This window comes from Falco naumanni, chromosome 11, assembly GCF_017639655.2.
Source record: "Falco naumanni isolate bFalNau1 chromosome 11, bFalNau1.pat, whole genome shotgun sequence".
Classification (NCBI taxonomy): domain Eukaryota; kingdom Metazoa; phylum Chordata; class Aves; order Falconiformes; family Falconidae; genus Falco; species Falco naumanni.
This window is the reverse complement of record NC_054064.1, coordinates 6,181,108-6,203,021: the sequence shown is the minus strand read 5'-3', so window position 1 is coordinate 6,203,021 and position 21,914 is coordinate 6,181,108. Positions and strand designations below refer to the sequence as shown.

General features: G+C 56.3%; 1 protein-coding gene across 5 annotated transcripts; it reads left to right on the top strand.

Moving 5' to 3' along the window:
* Positions 1–730: 730 nt before the first annotated feature.
* Positions 731–21,451, top strand: LOC121095817 (protein transport protein Sec16B-like). Of its 5 annotated transcripts, none has more exons than XM_040611145.1 (27): positions 731–788; positions 1,483–1,679; positions 1,767–2,097; positions 3,160–3,266; positions 3,815–3,920; positions 4,040–4,154; positions 4,877–5,018; positions 5,338–5,495; positions 6,105–6,166; positions 7,439–7,574; positions 8,129–8,359; positions 8,957–9,054; positions 9,745–9,826; positions 9,929–10,046; positions 10,654–10,765; positions 11,028–11,133; positions 11,713–11,853; positions 14,882–14,995; positions 15,707–15,779; positions 18,023–18,256; positions 18,937–19,007; positions 19,356–19,502; positions 19,653–19,760; positions 20,601–20,682; positions 20,789–20,871; positions 20,985–21,053; positions 21,324–21,451. In XM_040611145.1, exons 3-27 carry the CDS (start codon positions 1,841–1,843, stop codon positions 21,387–21,389), a joined length of 3,018 nt encoding a protein of 1,005 aa, XP_040467079.1. In that variant the 5' UTR covers positions 731–788; positions 1,483–1,679; positions 1,767–1,840; the 3' UTR covers positions 21,390–21,451. The 5 variants fall into 5 exon arrangements, with proteins under 5 accessions (XP_040467079.1, XP_040467076.1, XP_040467080.1 ...); XM_040611142.1 differs by having other exon boundaries at positions 4,874–5,018; XM_040611143.1 differs by having other exon boundaries at positions 743–788; positions 1,581–1,679; positions 4,874–5,018.
* Positions 21,452–21,914: the final 463 nt, after the last annotated feature.

Sequence of the window (21,914 nt, the reverse complement as noted above, 5' to 3'; positions counted from 1 at the left end):
AAAAAAAAAAGCTCTTTTTCTGCTGGCATCCCATATTCACCTGTGCTGCCCTTGGGATGAAATCTGGCTGCTGACGCTGGGCAGATGGGGGGGGCTGGGGGTTGGGACCTGTGTGCGCTTTGCCAGGGAAAGAGGGAGGAGGTGGCATGTCACTGGGCTGCTGGGGGGAGGACACTCGGCTCCCTGTATCTAGCTTTTACTGCGGCTTGCTATGATGGTTTGCCTTGATTTACTCCATTTTTTGTTCAGGGTGCCTGGGGGAGTTTGGGAAAGGATTTCCAGGCAGGATTTGCTTATGGAGTGAGGCCATTGCACTGCAGGGACGTTGGTGAGGCAGCGCTGGGGGGGACCCCACCGCCATCCTGGCTACCTTCTGCCTGGTGGGACAGATGCTATGTGCTTGACCTGTGGCTGGATCCCACTTAAACCAACAGCTCAGCCAGCAGGTTTTATTTATTATTTAGGGAGTGTGAGGATGTAGAGAGGAGGATACTTATGGCGTGGTTTTTTTGTTTTAAAAAAACCCCACAACCTGCAGGAGAAATAACTGGCTTTTTTTGCTCTTGGAGTGCTGGGTGCTCCATGCCTTGGGTGTGAGGAGACAAGTGATGGGGAAGGTGACCCTCAGGGTGCAAGGAGCAGTGCACGAGCTACCAGGAGCAGTGGCTGAGTGCGGCGGGGGGAGCGGGGGCTGCCCTTTGCCCCCGGGCGGCCGGCGGCCCATGTGGCAGTGGACTTTGGCAGTAGCACCCAGGCGGCGGAGGACGGGCCTGGCCGGCTCCGAGCAGGTGTGTGGGGGGCAGGCAGTGGTGGGAACCCCTGGATGAACATTAGGGGGGCCCTCGGAGGGACTGGAATGACGGGTGCCTGGATGCTTGTGCCTGGGGGCTATTTAGGGCAAGGATTTAACCCTGGTTTTGCTTGGAAAAGCCACAAACTGAGGCGCCCCTGTTCAGTGTCTTCCCCCAGCTCTGAAATTACCCCAAAGCGCCTTAAACTTTGAGTGTGGGAGGGGTGACCTCCACGATGGGGAGGTTTGTGAGCTGTTACGGTGGGGGCATGTCGGGTACTGATGCTGTAAGAAAATATATGGGGGGCTTAAGGGTGGCACCCCCCGGCAGCTGGGGCTTCATCTGTGTGTTGCCTTGGGCTGTCCTTGGGCTTTCCTCTTCTGTGTGGGGCTGTTGTAGATCTGATGTCTGCTTCAGCTACTGTGTTCTTGAAAATCCCTGTTCCAGGGGATTCCCGGACAGAAGAAAATCCCTGTTCCCCCCATCTTATAGCTCATGCGAGCAAAGCTCCCTTTCTCCCTGCCTCTGTCCCTACTTATTTCTTCGAGAATAACTCCTTGTCCTGCTTGTAGCTTTGCCAGCATCCCTCCCCTCACCACGTGTGGGGTTTCCTTCCTCCCTTTACCTTGTCACAGAGGTAAAGCTAATTTCCCACCTCCCCGGGGAGGCTGTGAGCAGTGGTGCTTTGCAGGGCTGGCTGGGGGTGCAGCAGGCTGCTGCCCCTTGCTCCAGGGAGAGCTGGATGCCCGTTGCTTTCAAACCTGGACCATTTCATCCCGGTGTTTTAAGGGGAGCTTCAGGTGCAGGCAGATGTGGAGATGGCTTTTCCTTGCCTCTGGGCATTTTGGGAAGGATGTTGAGCTTCCAGAAGGCTCCCAAAAGCAGAGAGTAGGTGGCAACAGGTTTCACGGGAGGCTTTGAGGGGGACAAAAAGCTGCTGATCAAACACACTGTGACTTATCTCGTTGCTTGCAGGCCGCTAGAGCCATTTGGGACTTAACCTCCCTTCCCACCCCAAAACCAGAGAGGACCCCGCTGGCAAGTTTGCCATGAACCCCTGGCCCCCTGCCTGGCCACCCCAGCCCCGGGGGAGGCAGGCAGCCTGGGGGGCATGGGGGGAGGCTCACCAGGGCCCCAGGTGGCAGCTTCTCCGCGCAGGACCCCCGCATCGACCCGGCTCTTGGGATGGGGGCCAGCTCCCCGGCCACCCCTGGGACGAGGGCCACCCCCCCTGGAGGGACACCCACAGACCAGCGTCCCAGGCTGAGCACGGTGACAGCAGCTGCCCCAGGAGGCCGTACTCCAGGTGAGAGCTGCCCAGCCTTGCGGAGGCCGGCGCTGAGCCTCCTCCGTGTAAACCTTCTTAAAATAAGATCTGACCATTTCACTGCTCCCGTGCACTTGCGGCGTGGGTTCTGCCCTTGTCACCGCGCAGGGGAAACTGGAGCGGCCTCACGGAGACAGTGCGTGATGAATTGATGTCCAGCTACCAAAGCAGCCGGTGACACATATATTCAAGGCTGCACAGGAGTTGCAGCTCTGATTTCTTACAGCTGTGGCTTTCTGCAGTTGCTGTTTTATGGGCTTTGTCTCGGTCCGAGGTGCATTTTTCTTGAAGGTTTGATTAAATGCAGTTCTTTTTTACTAAGTGCAAGGTGAACAATAAAAATACAAATGGTAATATAGGAGCAAAAGGGAGCTTGCAAGCTCAGCTGTTGAAACAGCGGAGGGTGGGAGGATAAAATGTGGATGCTCTCGGTGCTGAGAGCGCTTTGGGCACTCCAGCAAATTTTGGTCGATTTGCCTGAGTTATTGCCCCCGGTGAGTTACGGGGTGGGCTCACAGGGCTTTGTGCTGAGGTGTGATGCTCATGCTGGGAAGGGGGGTGTTGCAGGGGCTGGCCGCATCGCTGTGTAAATCCTGAAGGGTGAAGGTATGTGAGTGCCGGGTGGGTGGCTTGGGCTGGGCTCTGGCGCAGGGGGGGAACCGCTGAGCTGTGCGGTGGATGTGGCAGCTCAGAGCTTGGCAGAGAAGGTGGTTTTGGGGGATCTCTTCTAAAATGTGGGCGAAGGTTGATCCCCATGACAAGTCTATACCATTGAGCTGAAAGTGGGCATTGCCTGAAACTGCAGTGCACAGCTTGCTCGTGGATGGGGGTGGGAAAGTATCCAGCCTCCTGCTGCTCCTTCCGGGCGTGATGCTGGACCAGCTTCTGGCCCTGACACTGAGCAGGGGACCTGGCTTTATTTCCATCATCCTTTTGCCTCCAAAGGTCCCATCTGGGGCATGAGACTAACCCTAGAGGTGGTCCAGAACGTGCAGAGGTGCCAGCTCTTTCTCAGATTAGGTATGTTGTGTGGCGTTTCAGGCAAGGATATGGAGACTCCCACTGGCAGTATCCAGCAGCCAGCTACGGGGATGACTACACCTACCAAAGCCACCAGCGGCAGCCGGTGGCCTGGCAGGATGACAGAGGTATGGGCTTATCCTTTGGGTCTGGGGATAGAGGCAACCTGCAGAAGAGACTATGCTTTCTCCAGGATGGGTGGTTCTCCCAGGGCTTGCACATCTCCAGGGCTTTCTCCTGCCCGTGCTCCTGGGCTGCTAGTGCTGTTCTCTCCGTGCAGCACTGCCCTTGGTTTGCATTTGGGAGACATGAGCAGGAACTAGGTGCACCCAAGGCAATGTTTGATCTTAACCTCCATGGATAAAAAACTGCCATTCCTGGTTCCAGGCTGAACGCAATGTTGATAGTGCTGTGTGATCGGGGTGGCTGGGGCCTCGTTTTTGCTGTTTCTGGAGTTCCTGGGCTGAAAAAAAGGGGAGGGAGGAAAGAGGAAAGGACATCAGTGCGGTGTTGGCAAATGTATACGGGGCCTTATCATACCTCCAATGTGTTGGGCTAATTTGGAAGCAAATGGGGTGTGCATGGCAAATTGCCTGACTCATTGCTTTTTCTTTTGCAACTTCATTATAGCTTGTTGCTCTGAAGGGGAAATGCTAAGTCTTGATTCTCTCTCTAGACCTGAGACAGGGAGAGCCTTACGGCAAGAGTACCAGTTACCAGGACCAGCACTACTACAGGGGTTACCACCCCAACCTGGCCACAACCCCCCTGGGGCAGGACAGGTAAGGGTGGGGAGTCTGGGCATCACCTGATACAGCCGCCTGCTGCAAAATTAGTGGGTTTGTGGCTGGTCCCCAAAATCTCTGACCTTCAGGGTGTTTCCTTTTGCTCCTGTCTGCAGGATGCAGACCTACGAATCCTACGAGGAAAGCTCAGTCTCGGCTGTCAGGAAGGAGTGGGAAGGGGGAGAAGCCCTCAACAGCAGTTTGGGGGAGGCTGGTGGCCAGCCCCAAGAGGTAACATCAGGGTGGGCACGGATGGAGGACAAAAGGCTTCAGGATCTCCCAGAGATTTTTTTTTTTAGGAGCAATCCATGTCTGTCCCCTCCAGCTGGGAAGGAGGCTGGTTGCCCTCAGCGCTTAACAGTCTCTGGGGATTATTATAATGGGTTATTAGTGTTTCTGAACTCTCCATCTGCTGGGCTGTCGTTCCCCAGGCATGGGGCTGGGCACTGCTCCCGCACCGGGCCAGGAGCAGGACAGAAACCCAAGCTTGGTGGGATGCTCTTCTGCGTTCTCCCTAGGTGGTTGAAAGCTGTGTGCCACCCAGCTCTGCCCACCAAGTCCTGCCCCATCACACCAGTGTCCCGAGCACTGTGTTTTGCCAAGAGCAAACTAAAGGATCAAATCCAAGCTGCTGTGGTGGTTTTGCTCCTGCGCAATGTTTTCTCAGGTTCCCAAGCCCTGCCTGCTGTGTTGAGGAGTCTGTGTTAGGGATGGGAACCAGTTGGGCTAAACTGGTGGCTGATGTAAATTATTTTAAACGCCGTTGGGTATGGCCAGGGTACGTGCCACGATGCACCTAAGATGCTGAAGGGTGTGAGCTGCTCAGCTGTGCTGTGCTTCTTCCACCGGGCACTTTCATGGAGCAGCAGAGTCTGTCCCACTGCCCTGGCAGCAGAAAGGCAGTGGTGTCCCTCATTTCTCAGCCAGGTTTGTGTTCTCTCCCTTCCTAGCAGCCCTCGGGCCAGCCCAGCCTGCTCCTGCAGTACCGGGAGTCGGGGCTCAGCTCCAGTGGCTATGAGCTCAGCCAGTACATCCGTGACAGTGCCGACCACTACGACCCTGTGCTTTCGGGGACCTGGAGCCTGGCACAAGCAGGTGAGGTGCGATGGGGTCCTGGTCCCCTCTGACGAGGTGGGAGCATGGAAAGAAACAGCTGGCGGTAGGAGATCTGCTGTCTTGCAGCTTGGTCCTTTTCCTGGAGGAGGTTGTGCATGTACAAGGCGTGACTGGGGGGCTGTGGGGTGCGTGGTCCAGTGGCTCTGCCCGGGCAGGTATAGGAGCTGCCATGCATGCCTCCTGCTTTAGGGGATGGTTCTTGCATAGGGGGGGCACTGCAGGGTTACCGAAGTTGGGGGGGGCCCGTTGGAGTGAGGTCAGGGTGAGGGGACTCATGGTGGCCTCTGTGTCATTGCAGGAGGGCCCTTGGTGTCCAGCCCGGCCCCGGTGGCCCCCCGCAAGTTCTCGCTGCCGCACACGGCGGTGTGCTTCGGCGCCGGAGGCCAGCTGGTGCTGGTGTGTCCTCAGCATCCCGCCGAGGGGCGGCTGGCCCGTGTTGAGCTGCACAGCCTTGAGGTACGCCACGGCCTGGCGCCGCAGACCTCTGTCCCCTTGCTGGAGTGGCTCCTTCTGCCCTGAGGGATGACAACACCATTTGCCACCCAAACAGCCTCCTCAGCCTTCCCGTCCCCTGCTGCCATCTTGTCTCCGGCCCACGTGGACCTTTGCCTCTGTGCTGTGCCAGCCTTTGGGCCCCACATCCCACCCCTTTGGCTCCGTAACCCTTGTCATCTGTCACCTGCTCCCAGTGATCCCTTCCGACAGGGACAAACGTGGCCTGTGCATCTCTGAAGGGTTATTCTGGTCACCTCTCTGAGGTGCTGCACTACAGAGTCCGTGCGCACCCCCTGAGCCTGGCACAGCATGTCAGTCTCCGGTCTGGCCGCCCAAACGAGGCAGATGCCATCTCAACAGGCACTTCTTTGCTGAGTGAAAAAGGAATGGACCTTTTGGGGGTCCGTGTGATGGTTTAGGGTCTATGTTTTGGGGTTACCTTAAGACAGCACAGAGAAGGGGTTCACCAGCCCTGCTGAACCCTTGGCCAAGGCACTGAATTTCAGCCAGCACCACTGGAGCTGGCTCGGTTGCTGGAGTCCGGCTGCTGAATTTACTCTTGTTCTGTAGGTGATGCTCCATGACACAGAAGAGCTGGAGGAGCTGAGGGCCTTCCCGGGACCCCTGGCCAGGTACGCTGCACCGGCAGGTCTGGGAGCTGTGTTGTCCTGGCTGTGCTGGCATGGCTGGCCTGCGAGCACCTCTCCTTCGGGAGGAGACGTGAGCTCAGGGCAGGCTTTGGGGTGCCCATGGGCTGGAGATCTGCAAAGGCCAAGTCTGAGCTCAGATGGGGAGCCCAGCCCCTTCGCTGCGGTGTAGGTTGGTTTGGATGGTGGGAGGTGGTTTCTTTCACTGTTCACAGGCTGTGGGTTTAGTGTGGTTTGTATGCCTGACCTTATTTTGTACTCATGTCTCAGAAAACTGATTTTGGGAGATCTCTTCAGATGTCTAAACCCTGGGTCAACTTGTGGTTTAGCTTTTCCTAAGGTGGTTGTCCCCCGAGACAGCTGAGCGCGGCAGGGTCAGAAGCAGCCTGTGCCTTCACCCAGCGTGAGCCTGGGGCTGAATCTTGGTGCATTGCAGCAGGTTGTCTCTGCACTGTGCTGCTTACACTAGCATGTCTTCTGGTCACTCGTAACCAGAGCAGGGAGAGAAAAGGAGTGTGCAGAAAGAGGAAAACCGTTTACTGAGCAGAAGGGCTGCAGAAGCTGGGTAGAAGACATGGAAGTTACCGCTCGTGCTGAAAGGGACACTGGGAATCTCTGTCGGTGTGACTGAGCCAGGAACAGCATCTCTGTCCCTCTCCCCTGGCTGGTCCTGTCTCTCAGCCACCCTTTCTTTCCAGCTGTCTGACTATTTTATTGTAAGACGGCAGTTCTGCCTGGCTTGCACGTAGCTTAAATGTTTCTGCTGCTGCTTCAGACCCAAAGGGCTTACGTGGTCACAAGTGTGTCTTTCTCCCTGCACTACGCCAGTTAAATAAAAGATGCTGCCTGTGCGTGCGCGTGCTCCTGCAGCCTGGGACATCCTGGCTGCAACAGCAGCAAAGCAAAACCGAGGTTCTTTTCAGATGGATGGATGAAAATATTATCAGGAGGGCAGAGAGAGGGTTTGAGATGCACTCTGCATCCCTGAAACACAGAAATCTCCAAAGAATCGTAATAATGTTAGAAATTAAGCATTTTTGAGCTTGGTGTGGCCAATGTGGTATGCAGTCATTGGCACCGGGGGTCTTCTCCCCTCCATCTTTCACTTTGAATCTTTTTTTGGCATCCCCATCAGTGAACCTGGGGACACCTTGAGTCTGAATGATCTATAGAATCGTTTAGGTTGGAAAAGGTCTTTAAGATGTCCTAATTTGCTTTGCCTTGGGTTTCTGTTGATGTCTGTCTTTGCTGCTGTAGGGAAGATCTGCACAAGGTGGATGTGATCACCTTTTGCCAGCAGAAGATAGCCACGAGCTGTGATCTCTCAACACAGAGAGGCAGAGATTCATCTCTTCTCTGGAAGCTCCTCGTCCTCCTCTGCCGGCAGAATGGGGTAGGTGTCCTGCGGAAGGGGCTGACCCTTTTGATTTTAGAAGTGAGACAAGTTATATGCTCCTCAGGTGTCTCTTGATCCAGTTGGTATTTCCAGGTGGGGTGTACCTTAAAAGCTTCCTGTTCCCATAGTATTATCAATTAGCTTGATAGTGCCTGGATATTTGGAGCAAACCCTTCTCCACGATTGCTTTTCATCCCTGTGAAATACCGACAACCCAATGCCATAGCAGCCGTGAAAGGGGCTGGTGCCACCTTCGTGGGGGAGCCAGCACTTATGTTTAAAAGAGGATTATTCCCTTAATCCAATGAAATCCACCCAATCTAATCTTATGGCTGCTTGTTGGAAGCAGCTGGATACGATCTTCAGAGCAAGTGCTGTGAAGGTCTTGCTAGTTGTGCTGACTCCTTTGCCCTCCGAAACCGTGTGCCGGTGGCCGAGGCTGGTCTTGTTGGGGAGATGTGCTAGGGTGAGGGTACGTGTGTGAGGGGGTCAGACTGAAAGTGCCATCAGCCTTTGCTCATGGGCCTCGCTCCTCCCCTTCCCTTTCACAGTCCATGGTGGGCTCAGACATCGCTGAGCTGCTGATGCAAGACTGTAGGCACCGGGAGAAGTACAAGAGGCAAGACCCCATGGCAAACCTCCTAGGCCTGACGGATGATGAGTGGATGTCGCGTCAGTCAGGGGCGCTGGACCTCATCACGGGGGAGGTCACTCCTGTCGTGGAGACGCAGGCACAGATAGTGGAGAAGTTCACCAAGCTCCTCTACTATGGCAGGAAGAAAGTAAGTGGTGAGTGGGATCCAGAAAACAGGACTAACGCTTTTTCTTGGCCACTTTGACTTCTTCAGGCAGGTGTTAAAGGGAAGAGTGGTCAAGAGGTGCCTTGTGGTTGTGGGATCAACACTTCAAGTTGTGGTTGTACAACAGGGCTTATGGCAGTGATTTCCCACCATTGGGAACGAGGATGGGGCCCCCGGTGAAGACAAGATGCAGAGGCTTTTACCAGCGTTGTGGGTTTAGTTGCAGCTATGTGACCTCAAGGGATCCCAAAGGCACAGAGAGAGCGGAGGGTTGGATGCAGAGAAGCTTGTGTGCCCAGGCTGGGGTCCCACAGAGGTGCTATCAGGAGCCAACAGGCGGCACAGACCTGGAAACCCGGGGAAAGCAGTATTGCTGTGAAGGTTCCAGTTCTGGTCATCATGCAAGGCAGAAAGGGGGTCTTTGTGAATGTGGAAGAGTTTTTGGAGGGTATTAGTTAAAACCAGAGCAGTTATCTGGGCTCTCCTCTGAGCTGGGTGAGCAGAGGGTCCCTTGGAAGTGGAGGAGGGCTGGGAAGCAGAGTTGGTGCAAACCCTTTTTCTTCTTCACCTTGGCTGCAGGATGCGCTGGTCTGGGCCATGAGAAACCAGCTGTGGGGCCATGCCCTCTTCCTCTCCAGCAAGATGGACCCTCGGACCTACAGCTGGGTGCTCACCGGGTAAGCTGGAGAAGCTAAAGCAAAGTATGATGCTCTGTGACTGGCTTTGCCAAGCCTGTTATCCTTTTGGACGCCCTCAGCCCCAGTGCACTGAAAAAAGAGCATTGATTTCAGCTGGACCCTTTCAGAGGGGGCAGAGGGAGGAGAGGAGCCATCCATCTGGGTGGGCCAGAGTTCTCCAGGCTTCCCGATGGACAGGAGACACCAAGTGGGGTCTGGAAAGCAGAAGGAAAGCCATTCCCTGGAGATGTGGGGTGAATTTATCCTGAGGCTTTGGCTTTGCCCTTGCTGCTCTAGCAAAGGTAGCCGCTGGGGTAGGGGGAGCTGAGCCATCTTCACTGTGATCCAGCCTGATCTGAGCTGTTCTCCCCACTCGTATGGCTGTTTTCTGGTGGAATTAATGCACTTAGTCTGGATTGGGTTGATCCCTTCAGGGAAAGTTAAGCAGAAATTTTCTGTCTTGTGCAACCTGAATCATTTAAAGGAGTTTTTATCTGCCGTTGTCCTGGAGACTTGCCTGCTCGTGGAGGTAAAGCAGATCATCAGCCTGGTGAGCTGATGATCCTTTCTGCCTTCTCCAGGAAGCCCCTCGGGACACCGCTTTCCTGGGGCATTTGGGACATGCACTTGGAGGCGAATGAGGGTTGGGGGTCCTGGCACAGCAGCCCTATCTCTGCCGTCTCCTCACAGGTTCACCAGCACGCTGGCCACCAATGACCCCCTGCAGACCCTCTTCCAGCTCATGTCGGGAAGGATCCCTCAGGCAGCGCTGGTCTGTGAGCAAGAGCCTGGCCCCAGCATGTGTACCCCTGTGGTGACACCACCTTGTGTCACTGTCCCTGCTCACCTTTGCTCTCCTCTTCTCTCCCTTCAGTGCTGTGGGGATGCTACGTGGGGAGACTGGAGGCCTCACCTGGCCGTGATGTTGTCCAACAAGGTTGGAGACACGGAGCTGAGCCATCGAGCCATTGTCACATTGGGAGACACTTTGGGTGAGCCGAGGCCATTATGAGCAGTTGTGTTCCTGCTGTTGTGTAAGGGTGGACACCTGCGCTGCCACCGTGCATGTCCACGCTGGCATGGCTGTACGTTGGTGCCGTGGTGGGGTGTGCACGCCTGTCCCCCTGGAGCTGCAGTGCCCGTGCGGTGGCAGGGCCGAGGCGCTGATGGATCCTGCTGCCCTTTGCGCTGGCAGATGAGTCGGGCTCAGGCGCTTCCATTAGCTGCTCCTTTGGAGTGGAGACCCCTGGAGTGGCTGGACCCTGGGCAGGGCATATGTAACTGCAGGGACTGAGACTTGCTCCCAGTGATGGGGTCTTTGGGGGGGTTCATGCCTGTAATGGCACTCTGCAGAGCTCGAGCTGCACCCTGCCCAGCTTCCCCTGGTCCTACCACTGAACTGAAACCTGCTCCTAGGTACAGAGAGCAGCAACTGGGGAAAACAGAGAAAAAGCGGGGAGAAGGGAGGGATCGGGGCCTGCGTGGACAGGGGAGAAAAGTGGGGCAGTTGGGTTTGGGTTTTCCTGGGAGCTTGGGAGCCTCCAAAGCAATGGTGACCTCCCTTAGGACTAAGTGTTTGTCTTTTTTCCTCCCATCCAGCTGGCAGGGGAGCCGTGGAAGCAGCTCATTTTTGCTACCTGATGGCAGATATTCCTTTCGGTTACTTTGGGGCGAAGGCAGACTGCATGGCTCTGCTGGGCAGCAGCCACCGGTAAGCGAGCCCAGGGGGTGCTGGAGGTGGCGCTTTTGCCAGTGATGCGTCCGTCCCACCTTCTCCCCATCCCTGGGACCTCACTTTTATGCAAAAGAAATTCTGGTTTGTGGGGATTTACTGCTCCTAATGTGAGCTTTGCTCTGGGCCTCTCCAGCTGCAGGCTGGCACGGCAGTGGAGCTGTGGGTCTGCGGGGGCCGGGGGGCTGTCTGGGGAGAGCGCCCTGCTCTTGCTTGCTGAACCTACCCCTCTCCTCTGCAGGCAGGTATTCACCCAGTTTGCCAGGACGGAGGCCATCCAGCGGACGGAAATCTTGGAGTACTGCCAGCGGCTACGGCAGCCCAAATCCTTCCTGCTCCCCTTCCAGGTAGCAGAGATGCACAAGCACATCTGATGCAGCAGCTCAGACCCGTCCCCAAACATGCATCCGTCCCCCTGAAGCCAGGGATTCAGGCTGCTCTCCAAGGCTTGTTCCCTCACCGGGCTTTGGGAGTGATGGGGAGGCTGCCCCAGGTGGGGGGTCCTCCGGGGCAGGCCTTGGGCAGATCTTGGGGCCATGGCGTGTTTGATCAGTGCTTGCTCAGAGCTGGTTGCCTTCCTTCTGCTGGGGTAATGGGTAGGCTTTTCATATCGCCAGCAAGCACCGGGCTGCTGCTGCCTCAGGCATTGCACAAAGGGGCTGGATGAATGGAGGTAGTTCCTTGGCAGGCTCCCCCCATCGCCCCTCGGCTGCCTCTGGGCTGGCCTCGTGACAGCGTGTGGCTGGGGACCGAGGCAGGATGGCCCCGTGGGGATGGGGGGGCTGCCCCCAACTTGCAGGTGATCTCTGGGTGATGAGACCCAGGGTGCTGTGAGTCACGTTGGGGTGATGTGCCGTGGCAGAGGGGACCCGCAGGCAGAAGCGTCTCCTTGCTCATCCGTGCCTGCCCTGCTTCCCTTTCCCCAGGTGTACAAGCTCCTCTATGCCTCTCGCTTGGCCGACTACGGGCTGCCAGCCCAGGCCCTGCAATACTGCGAGCAGATTGCCACCGCGCTGCTGGGCCAGGGTCTGGCCAGCCACCCCCTCCTGGCTCAGAAAGTGATGCAGGTGAGTCTTGCATCCCGCCCCCCCCCCCACTCCCCCCCCCCACCCCCCCACCCCCCGCCTTGGCAGGGTGCAATGCCCGGTCAGGACCCGGTGCAGTAGGGAAGCATCCTCAGGGCTTCCTGGGGCTGCTTGGCAGCTCCATGTAGCCTCCCAGGATTTGCTGCCTGGTATATGCAGAGTACAGCAAAACCAACACCTTCATGGAGTCTCTAATACCCAAGGATTTAGGGTAGAAAACAAAGGAATTGTGCTGACTGCCAAGTAGGAGCAGAGCTATTTGGAAGCAAAGGATGTTTTTCATTCTGGAGAGGCTTTTTGAACTTATAAATGGCACAGACTTAAGAAGCTGAAGTGTGAGTGCTTGACATTTCCCCTCCAGCACATCATCCCATGATTCCATTTACCTGCCGGAGGCTCTTTTGGGGTGACAGTGAATAGGAGTATGTCCCAGCTTGCAGCACGGAGCCCAGCTCCTCCACTTCATGACCAGGGTGCTGTGCCAGGGAGGGGTGAAGCAAAGTGTCCCAGGTCCCCTGGGCAGGCTGCGTTCGCAGGACAGTGGGTCTGCCCACTCCCTGCCCACCACCAGGGCAGCGCAGAGGCTGCTCGAAGCCTTCCTCCACCGGGAAGGGGCCAAAAGCTGCAGTGCTTTGAGATGAGGGGCAGCAAGGATGCCCTTCTAAAGGAGGTGCTGCAGAAATTGCCCAAAACTTGGCTCGTGCAGCCCCCGCACCCGATTGTCGAAACCTATTTACTGCCTAACAGCCTCTCAGATCTGCTGTTCTGCTGGGAATAATGCTTCTCCTGGGAGAAAACACTTTCATCTGAAAAACTAGTGCATTCGTAGATGCTCTTGTCTTTGATGTTTTAGACTGTGTTACAAATTATGATACACATTAGTGTTTGATTAAGACTTCCCCTCTTTTGAAGCTGGGGACGATATACAACCAGGTGCTGGTTCATTAATATTGGATCAAAGTGCACATTAGCTTTTGGATTAAACATTCCCCCCGTTTAGAAGTAATCATGCTTATAATTTCCTTTTTCCTGCCATTGATTTAGGATGAACAAAAGTGCATTTGCAAAGAGACGGGACGGTGGGCCTGTAGGTAGTGCAAGCTCCTGGCTGGGAGCTGGGTTACTGCCGTCCCTGTCCCAGGCTGGGCTCTGGCTGCGCAGGTCCTGTCTTACTTTAATCCCCTGGAGCTGGGAAGAAGGTTTTGTGCTGGTTTGGACTTTGTTGTTAAAAACTTCGGAAATAGGAAGAAACAGACAATGGGAACTGCTGCGGAAGGGATAGCTGAGACCTGTGGGGCTGCGGAGGGTGGCTGAGCTGCAAAGTCACCTCTGGATGGCTTCTGGTGGCCCTTGATGTAGCAGCCTTGTAGCGAAGTGTAGAAGATAAATGAGTGTGAAAAGCTGGGAGGGAGCTTGATAAATCCCCAAGAAGTGGGTCGATAGCAGTGAGAGAAAATTCAGTAAAGACCGGATGAAGAGCAGTGCTTTGAGTGTCATCTCCCCCCATCCAGCTGCCTTAAAACTGGACCCTTGTCTAAGCAATTTCTCCAGACTGGGATTTATTAGCTCTGCAGGGAGCCCTCCATTTCACCCTGGGCTGGTGGGATGGGTCAGCCCAGAAGAGCCTCTTGCTCCGTTGACAGTAGCTGGAGCCCCATGTTGTTGAGAAGGCTGCAGCCAGGGCAGCAGAGACCCTGTTCTTGCAGGAGAAATTAAACATGCAGCAGCAATACTGCAGAGAGGGACCTGGGGGAGATAGTGAAGCATGGAAAAAATACCAAGCAGCAACATTACAGGATGCTGTTGCAAAAAAAAGTTAAAAAAAAAAAAAAAAGCCAGTGTTAATAATGTTATTCTGGGCTGTGAGAGCAAGAACGGCATGTGTGCAACAAGGAGGTGATAATCCGCCTCTGTTCAGGTCTTGGGGGTCTTGGCTGGGGCACTGTGCCCTGCTTGGGATGCTGCACTCGGAGACAGGGCTAAACTGGAGCAAATGTAGAAGGGAAGAGCTGGGGTGATAAGGGACTGAGGGGAAAATGACCCTCGAAGAAGGCCTTGGGGTTATTTTTTCCAAGCAAGATATGCTGGGGGAGGGAGGGGTGTGGGGGATGTGATAACAGCCCTCTGGCGTGCAAGAGGCTGGTTTTCAGGGGACGGTGCCTGACTGTCCCCGCAGCTGCCATGGGAGGAGGAATAGAGAGGCTTAATTTGCAGCAGGGAAGATTTCACTTAGATATGAAGAAAAAACTCTTTAGCTCTGAGGACATTAAGCTTCAGGACAGGCCTGGGAGGCTGTGAAATCTTCTCCTTGGAGATTTGTAAGTGCAAATCAGACAAACATGGGCTGGTATGGGCACACAGGATTTTCCTGAGCGTTGGTAGATGGATCAGGTAACTTCAGAAAGTCCCTCCCAGCCCTGCATTTGTGTTGTTTTCTGTGTGGTGATCAGTGATGGTGATGCTTATTGCAAAGCCTGGGGAGGAAACAGCCAGGTGAGCCCTTAGCTCCCACCCTGCCAGCTCCCATCCATCCTCATCGGGTAGGTAAGGGATTGATGCACAGCTCTGGGAGCTGGGCTGTTTCCAGAGCTCCTTGTGGGTGTCCTGCAAACCTGTCGGTGCCCCAGGCTGGCTGTCAAGTGGAATTAAAGGTGCTCATTTTCCTCAGAGGAGGAAAGGATGGTAATAGTTACCTGCCTCTCTGATGTGAAGAGCATCTTTGACATGGGTACTTTGACACCTCTGCGGGGGTGGCTGAGATAGCCCTGCTGGGAGGCTCTCTGTGGGGCACGGGATGGGCCAGCACTTCTCCGCGGCAATGCAGGAGGGGGAATAAAACTTGCAGAAGAGGCTGGTGTTACTTTTACCCCCATATTATGAACAAGTGCAGCTCTGCTGCTCTTTTCCCCTGGGTCTGTGTGCCCTGCCCTGTGCAGCTGCTCTAGGTGTTGGTCTTTTCCCTGTGGAGCTGAAATGTGTGACGAGCCCTGTTGCCCTCCTGGCTCTACAGCTAGCCGAGCGGCTGAAGCTCTCCGACCCTCTGCTCCTGGAGATGCCGGAGCAGGACCAGCCCTTGGAGCCTGACTGGCTGGTAGAGCTCCGAGCCCGCTGCCGGGAGCAGGAGGTAAGGAGGAGCGGGGATGCTGGGGGGCAGCCAGTCTGGGTTGTGGTTTGTCTGCAGGAGCATCCTTCTCTGCTCTGAATCCAAGGGCATGGGCATGGAGGTCCAAAAGGTAGTGTTACCCAGCTGCCTTTCCCCTTGGCTCTGAGCTCAGAGACGTGGTCTGTGCTGTGGGACCTGCAGCTTCAGTGGGAGCGGGGCGGGTTGCGCTGCCCGAGGGTGTGAGCAGTGAGGGCTGCAGGGCTTTGCATGGGGCAAAACACTCCTCGCCTTGGCTCATGGAGGGCACTCAGGGGCTGGTGGGTGAATGATGATCTCCTCTTGCAGTGAGGGTGTTGCAGAGGACACTGCTGGGGCATCACCTTGCAGATGTCTGCTCTCAGGTCCCTTAACTCTATGGTCTGGTCCTTGGATTAATGCTCTCCGTTGAGGTTTCACATCTGCTTTTGGTTCTGTGCCCTTTTCTGTCATTGGTTTCACCTCCTACCTGCTCTCAGCAGGGCAGTGGTGCTGCAGCTCCTCTCACTTGCTGGCAAAGAGCTGTGACTGTGCTGGTACAGGTCTCACCTGGGCTCTGGCAGCCCGGGGTGGGTTGTGAGCCTCACACCCACGAGCACCATGCTTTTCCTTACATTGCCTTCCTGGTTTCCTTAGTCTTTGCCCTGTGCCGTCCCCTTTTCCATCTGTTTTATCACATTTTCTAACTCCTTGCAGGTGGAAGATGACCTCCGTCTGGAGGTGGCGCCCACCCAGCCTGAGCTCTCCTGGACTGCTGCATCGATGGCAGGTAAAGAAAACGAAGCAGTAGGTGGCAACGGCTGCCGAGGGCTTTTCTGCACGTGGAGTTGTGCTGCCATGGGCTGGGAGGCAGCTCCCTGCTCCCTGGAGCATTTCTCGTCAGCTACTTCTTGCTCCTTGCGTCTGCCCCAGGGCTCCAAGTTTTGCTCCTGCTGGGATGCATCCCTCTGGTGTGGGGCTGCAAACTGGGGGGCTGATGCTCGTGCCCTCCATATGAAGGCTGAGTAATTGGGCTTAATTACCACAGCTTCAGGAGTTCCCTGTGGGTGCCGTGGGAGGAGAAGGGGGTCGGAGGTGGGCAGCTGGATGAAGCATGTGTCTCCCAGCTGAGCCTTGGGAGAGACAGCCCAGTTCCCAGGCAGTCCTCTGAGGTGCAAACTGGAGCTGAACTAAGAGGATTTCACACTTTCGGAGCAAAAGATCGGGGCAGGAGCGCGTCCCTCTGGGCACCGGGCTGCAGCATGCCTGTCGGTGGGGTCCCAGCGTTCCCCCTTCCCCACTGCCTCTGTCATCCCTCTGCTGCACCTCGCAGTGACCCTCAGCATCCCCTTCAGCCACAGTCCACCCAGCGGGTCAAGAGTCATCGACATGAGGGACAGGAGCCACCCCTGGGTGACTCTCTAAGGAAGGGCTGGAGAGTTTTCCTTTCCTAGCTGGGTGATGGATCCATTGGGATGTCCCATCAAGGAGAGGTCGGGGCTGGTGAGCCATGGGTGTTGCTTCACAGCCGCCTCCATCAGCAGGATGCCCCGGCACAGTCTGCTGCTCCTTGCTGCTGCTGGGATCTAGCTTTCTGCTGGGAATGCTGGCACCAAAGGGTGGAGAATAAAGGCTGATGCAGACAGGATAAAACATGACAAATTCCTCCAAGCCATTTCTTCCTATCAGCTTTCCCTGCTGCTGCCAAATTCCTCTTCAAAGAGCTCTCCTAGGCAGTAAAAGGATCATCAATCCTGATTGCCTTCTGCTGCTGTGAGGGCTGAAGCTATGATCATCCTTTCCTGGAAAAAAGTTGCAGGTATGATGGGATGGCTTCTCTGAGTGGCAAGGTTTGCTCCATGGGGTCTCTGCGGCCCATTTCCCAGATGCTTGGCCCTTTTGTTTGCTGAGGCCGTTCAGAGTCAGCATCCGAGGGACCTGCCTGCAGAAAAAGCTGGCTTGGTGCTGAATTCATCCATCTCAGAAAGACGGAGCCTGAATCAAGGTGCCAAAGTGGGATCCACATGATCACAGCAACCTCCCTCTCCATCCTTACAGCCTGGGCTATCCTCCCTGACTTTTCCCAGTTGAACCTGCCAGACGGAGTGGAGTCAAGCATCCATCCTCCTCCCTGTGGACTCTGAGCATTTCCAGGCTGTGTGGGAGCTGCTCCTGGGTGTGACGCCAACCCTGAGCAGGCTGGAGGTGATGCTGGCAAGCAAAGCAAAGGATTTTGTAGCACCACACACAAGAGGTGCCATAGCCTGTCCCCAGGCTCAGACCCATGGGGTCTGGGTCCTGCCTGGCTGTGTTTCACGGTGGTGGGAGAGAAACTTCCCGGTGCCTGGCATGTTTCTGGCTGAAGGCTGCAGAGCTGGAACAAGCAGGACACGCTCCTGGGACCAGCAGCAGTGTGCTGCCTGCACAGTGTCTAACATCAGACAGAGCAACGTGTGTGCGTATTAAAGAAAACAAACCCCACTTGTTCAACCTGCCTTTCAATTAAAAAAAAAAACCCACAGCCCTGAGTAAATCTGCCAAAAACAAGGAACTCATCCATGGGCACTCCTGTGGAGCGGGAATGAAGGCTGTGGCTTCCTGGTGGATTTTCTTTCCTGCTCAGGGTGTGCAGCAGGAGTGGAAGAAAAGGCTGGAGGCCCTGGGCTCCTCTGAACTGCCGGCATGTGCTGCTCGTGCTTGGTCCCTTTGCTTCCACAGCATTCCCCTTCTGAGTTGGTTTGCAACCTGAGGCATGTTTGCAGGAGATTTCCCCCCTCCCCGGTCTCTCACAGCCCACCTTCCTTGCAGCCTCTAACAGGTCCCCACTGCTGTGCCGTGCCCTACCTTCCCCGCCTGCGCGTGGTCCCCGGGGTCCCTCCTCGCCCCCCGGCTCCTGCTGATGTATAATGGAAGAGGAGGATTCTGCGCAACAGCCTGATGAGACTGTAAACACTGGAGTAAACTCCTGAGGTGTGGGTTTTGTGGGTAATTTTGGGGTTGTTTGGTGTTTTTTTGTTTTTTTTTTTTTTTCAGATGGAAAGCCTGGCCCCAAGCTTTCCCAGAGCAAAGGCTACCAGTATGACTACCAGCCTGTGGCACCCCAGGGACCCAGCTCCCACGAGGATGTGTCCCACTGGCTCCCAGCACCTGCTCAAGTCGCAGCATCACCACTGCTCAGTGCTGGGCAGGAGCTGCAGCCCCCCATGCTCAGCCCAGGAGCAGGAGGGGTTTCTGAGGACCCCCCCCCGCAGGCAGTCCTGCCGGCAGGTAAGTGCTCCAGCCTCATTTCTCTACAAAAATCCCTGTCCTCAGTGAGTTGCAGTGGGATGGGACATCCCTCGGGGAAGTGTGATCGCCTGCGGTGTGTGTCGCTTCAAACGCTGCTCCCTGCTAGTGCCGCCTTCACCCAGCGTCTCGTTACCCTCCGACCTTGCCCCAGACATGGAGCCGTGCTGGCCCCAGTGCCCCCGCACATGCAAGGTCCACCACTACCAGCCACCCTGGGCAGGTGGGTCTTCATTTTCACAAGACCTTGCCCAAAGCAGCAAGGGAGGGCAGCCACGGGGAAAGGAGCTTCACATCCGGCAGCATGAGCTGGGTTTTTGGGATGCACCGGTGCAGCCCTGCAACTCCCTCCCTGGTTCTGGCATTGGCTGGGACAGGGACCAGAATGGCCTTTTGCATCTCTTGGAGGGGACATCTTGGCCACGCAGCCTTGCTGTGGGATAGGGTGATATCTCTTTCTCTGGAGACCCTCAAAATCAGCCTGGACCCGATGCTGTGCGATCTGCTCTGGGTGACCCTGCCTTAGCAGGGGGTTGGACTGGATGATCTCCAGAGATCCCTTCCAACCCCGACCGTTCTGTGATGGAAGCACTGAAAATACCTCTGACAGAGATGGCAGGAGCTCCTCGGGCCAAGCCCTGACTGTGTCCTTTGCTCCCCAGGAGAACCTGGGGAGCCCTGGGGTGCCCCCCTGTCCCCCAAGGAGGTGCAGCCATCCCCCCCAGCAGAGCAGGTGAGTCGGAGGGGTCAAGGAGACCATCCCAGTGGGGGCCATGGTGTGATTTGGGACTCGCTGGCTCATCCTTCCATGCACTTAACTCACATGGAAAAATCCCATCGTGGTGCCAGCTGTCCCCTCGGGGGACCCTGCTGGTTAGGGTAGCCCCCTCCTGCCTCTGGAGTGCCCAGCTGCCTGCTGCACCCTGCTGAGGGGGCTGCTCCTCCCCACCTGCTGTGCAAGGGACAGGGGGCCCTGGGGATGCTGTCGGTTAAGCCTGGCACGGAGGAGTCCCGGGGCCACTCTGATGCTTGGGGTGGCTGCTCTGGGAATGAATGTGGCAGCTCCGATCTCCGATGCCAGGAGGGGTTAACAGCGAGGACTCGGACTGTCTCTGAGAGCTCCACTGTCTCCTTGGAAGATGACAGTCAGCCTTCCTCGGAGAGCACGGCTGAGGACACTGCTGAAGAGCTGGCACCAGCAGAGGCGGCGAAACTGGATGAGGACAAGGTGAGCATGCTGATGTGAACCCTCGTGCTCTGAGCTTGTCAGTCCCTGATGCCTGTCATGCCTGCCCTGCTCCCGGCGGGCATCTCGGTGGCCGTGGCATCATCCCCTTCTCATCCGTTTCCACTCTTTGTGACAACCTTCATTTCCCAGAGCTCTGGATTCAGGTGGTTTGGCTGGTTTCGGTCAAAGCCCACCAGGGAAACTTCTTCCAAAGCCACATGTGAGACTGCCCCAGACTCCCCCCCACCAGGACCACAGGTAGGGGATGAAAGGCTCTCCCATCCCTGGGTGACACCCAGGGTACAGCAGTGAGGATGGGTGACACCTCCCCCATCACCCGCTGTTCCTCCCTCCATCCTCGCGTAGCTCGTCATGGCCGTAGTCTGTGTGGGGGCACAGCGGGACCGGGAGCCCTTTGGGCCGGGAAGTGAATCCTTGATGAATAATAATTGTCAATGTATAAAACCTCTTTGATCCGGGAGGTCCTCCCAGCACTTGGTAAAGTCTGCGGGGACCGCTTGCCCTCCGCCGGGGTGGAAGGCAGCAGCGGCTGCGGGTGGCACTGCTCGGGAAGGGTTTAGGAGATGAAGGGAGGGAAAACCCCTGGAAACGGAAGAGCAGCAGAGAGGGGGAAGCAGCCGTGCATGGTTATCCCGGTCCTGGCAGAGTCCTCAGGGTGTCGCATCCCCGACTGCAGGCTGAGGGTGGGCTTGGGGCAGATGTTGGAGTGAGACCCTCCCCTGGAAGTCTCCTGTTTGAGAATGACCTACAACCCCAGAGCAGGAAATTTTGGGATAGTCTTCCAAAACTAGCAGGAGATGAGGAACAGAGGGGGAGACCCATGGACCCTGGTGGCCCCTTACACTGTACACAGGCTTGGTGTCCAGCCTCCTGCCCAATTTTGAGCTCTCCGGGTGGTTTAGCTTTGTGACAGGGGTTGCTTGTCCTGACTCTGGAGACCCCCTCCTTAGCTCGGTTGCCTGCAGCTCTTGGGGTACCTCTCCAGCAGGATGGGTGCAGAGCAGTACCCCAAAAGTGTGGTGCAGAGGTGCCACCGTGCAAGGAGCTCCTGCTCTAAATGGGTGGATGTGGTTGCAGGACCAGATGTCTCCATCCCCATCTGATGCCCCTCTCGCAGCTGGGACAAGCCCTTCAGCTCAGTCTCCCTCCAGAACCCCTGGTAAACGCCGTGCGGGTCCCCTTGCCCTTCTCACCTTCAGCCTTTTAGAAGCTGCCCATCTAAATTTTAATCTTTTGGGGTATTTTTTTCTGGTTGCATGCCCCAGGAGGAACGCACAGTGTTACTCCGGTGTCCGTTGGGATGAAAGGTTCATGGGAGATGGATGGTGGGGAGTCAGTGGGAGAGCAGGTGAGGAGCGAGGCGTATTCGTGCATGATGGGGGGGCATCCATGGCACCCCTCTGGGGGTGGCACTGCAGTGGGGGGGTGGATGTTATGTTTCTCTCCCTTCACCTCTTCTAGACTGGCTGCCATGAGTCTTCCCCACCGGTTAGGACCATCCCGCTCTTCAACCCTGCCCAGGTCTCTCAGGTGAGCGCATCCTCCAGGTGTGGAGAGGGATAGGGGGGCGGCGGGGTCCTGGCTTTGGGGGTGATGCCAGGTTAGGGGGGATACAGGGGGTGCCAGCCCTGGGTGTGTGAGGAAATAAATTGGGGGAGGACAGTGATGGGGGGGGGGGGGAAATGGGTGATGGAGGAGGGGAAGGGGGGGGGGGGGATGCTTGTGGCTGCATCCTGAGGGTAACAAATCCACATTTTTGGGGTACAGCTCTCCCTTACACGGTCTTTCTCTGCTTCCCAGCTCGCCGCTGCCTCTCGACCCAACCAACCCAGGCTCCTTTCGCGCCGTTACCCCAACCCCCTGTGAACTGGGGGGGGGTGGGGTGGGTACTGGAGAAATCAACAGTGCTGACTGGATTTAAACCAAAATGGTGTTTGTGATTATTTTGAAGGGGGGGGGGGGCAGAGGTTGGGCCTGCGGCCCCGGACGATGCATCCGCATCGTCCGGGGCCACGGACCCAACCTCTGCCCCCCGGTTTTGTGGGTGTGGGGGGTATAAAATGATTGAGGGGGGGGTATAAAAGGTATAAAATGATGATTGGGGGTGATGGAAAAGTTGTGTCCGAGGGGAGAGTAGTCTGAATTCGGTTGTATAAAAGGATTTAAGGGGGGTATAAAGGGTATAAAATGATTAAGGGGGGGTATCAAGGGTATAAAATGATGACTGGGGGTGATGGAAAAGTTGTGTCCGGGGGAGAGTAGTCTGAATTAGGTTGTAGGGCCCGTGCCCCACCTCACCCATTGGACTCAGCGATCGCCGGCCGTGAGTCTGTCTCAAAGCACCGCGGGGCCACGAGCATCCGCCGGGGGATGGGAGGGGGCGGGGCGAAG

Coding starts and splice junctions, on each gene's coding strand:
- LOC121095817 (XM_040611142.1), top strand. CDS start 1,841: ATGAACCCCTGGCCCCCTGCCTGGCCACCCCAGCCCCGGGGGAGGCAG. Junction 3,921..4,039: donor ACCCCCCTGGGGCAGGACAG/GTAAGGGTGGGG, acceptor TCCTGTCTGCAG/GATGCAGACCTACGAATCCT. Junction 11,134..11,712: donor CCTTCCTGCTCCCCTTCCAG/GTAGCAGAGATG, acceptor CCCTTTCCCCAG/GTGTACAAGCTCCTCTATGC.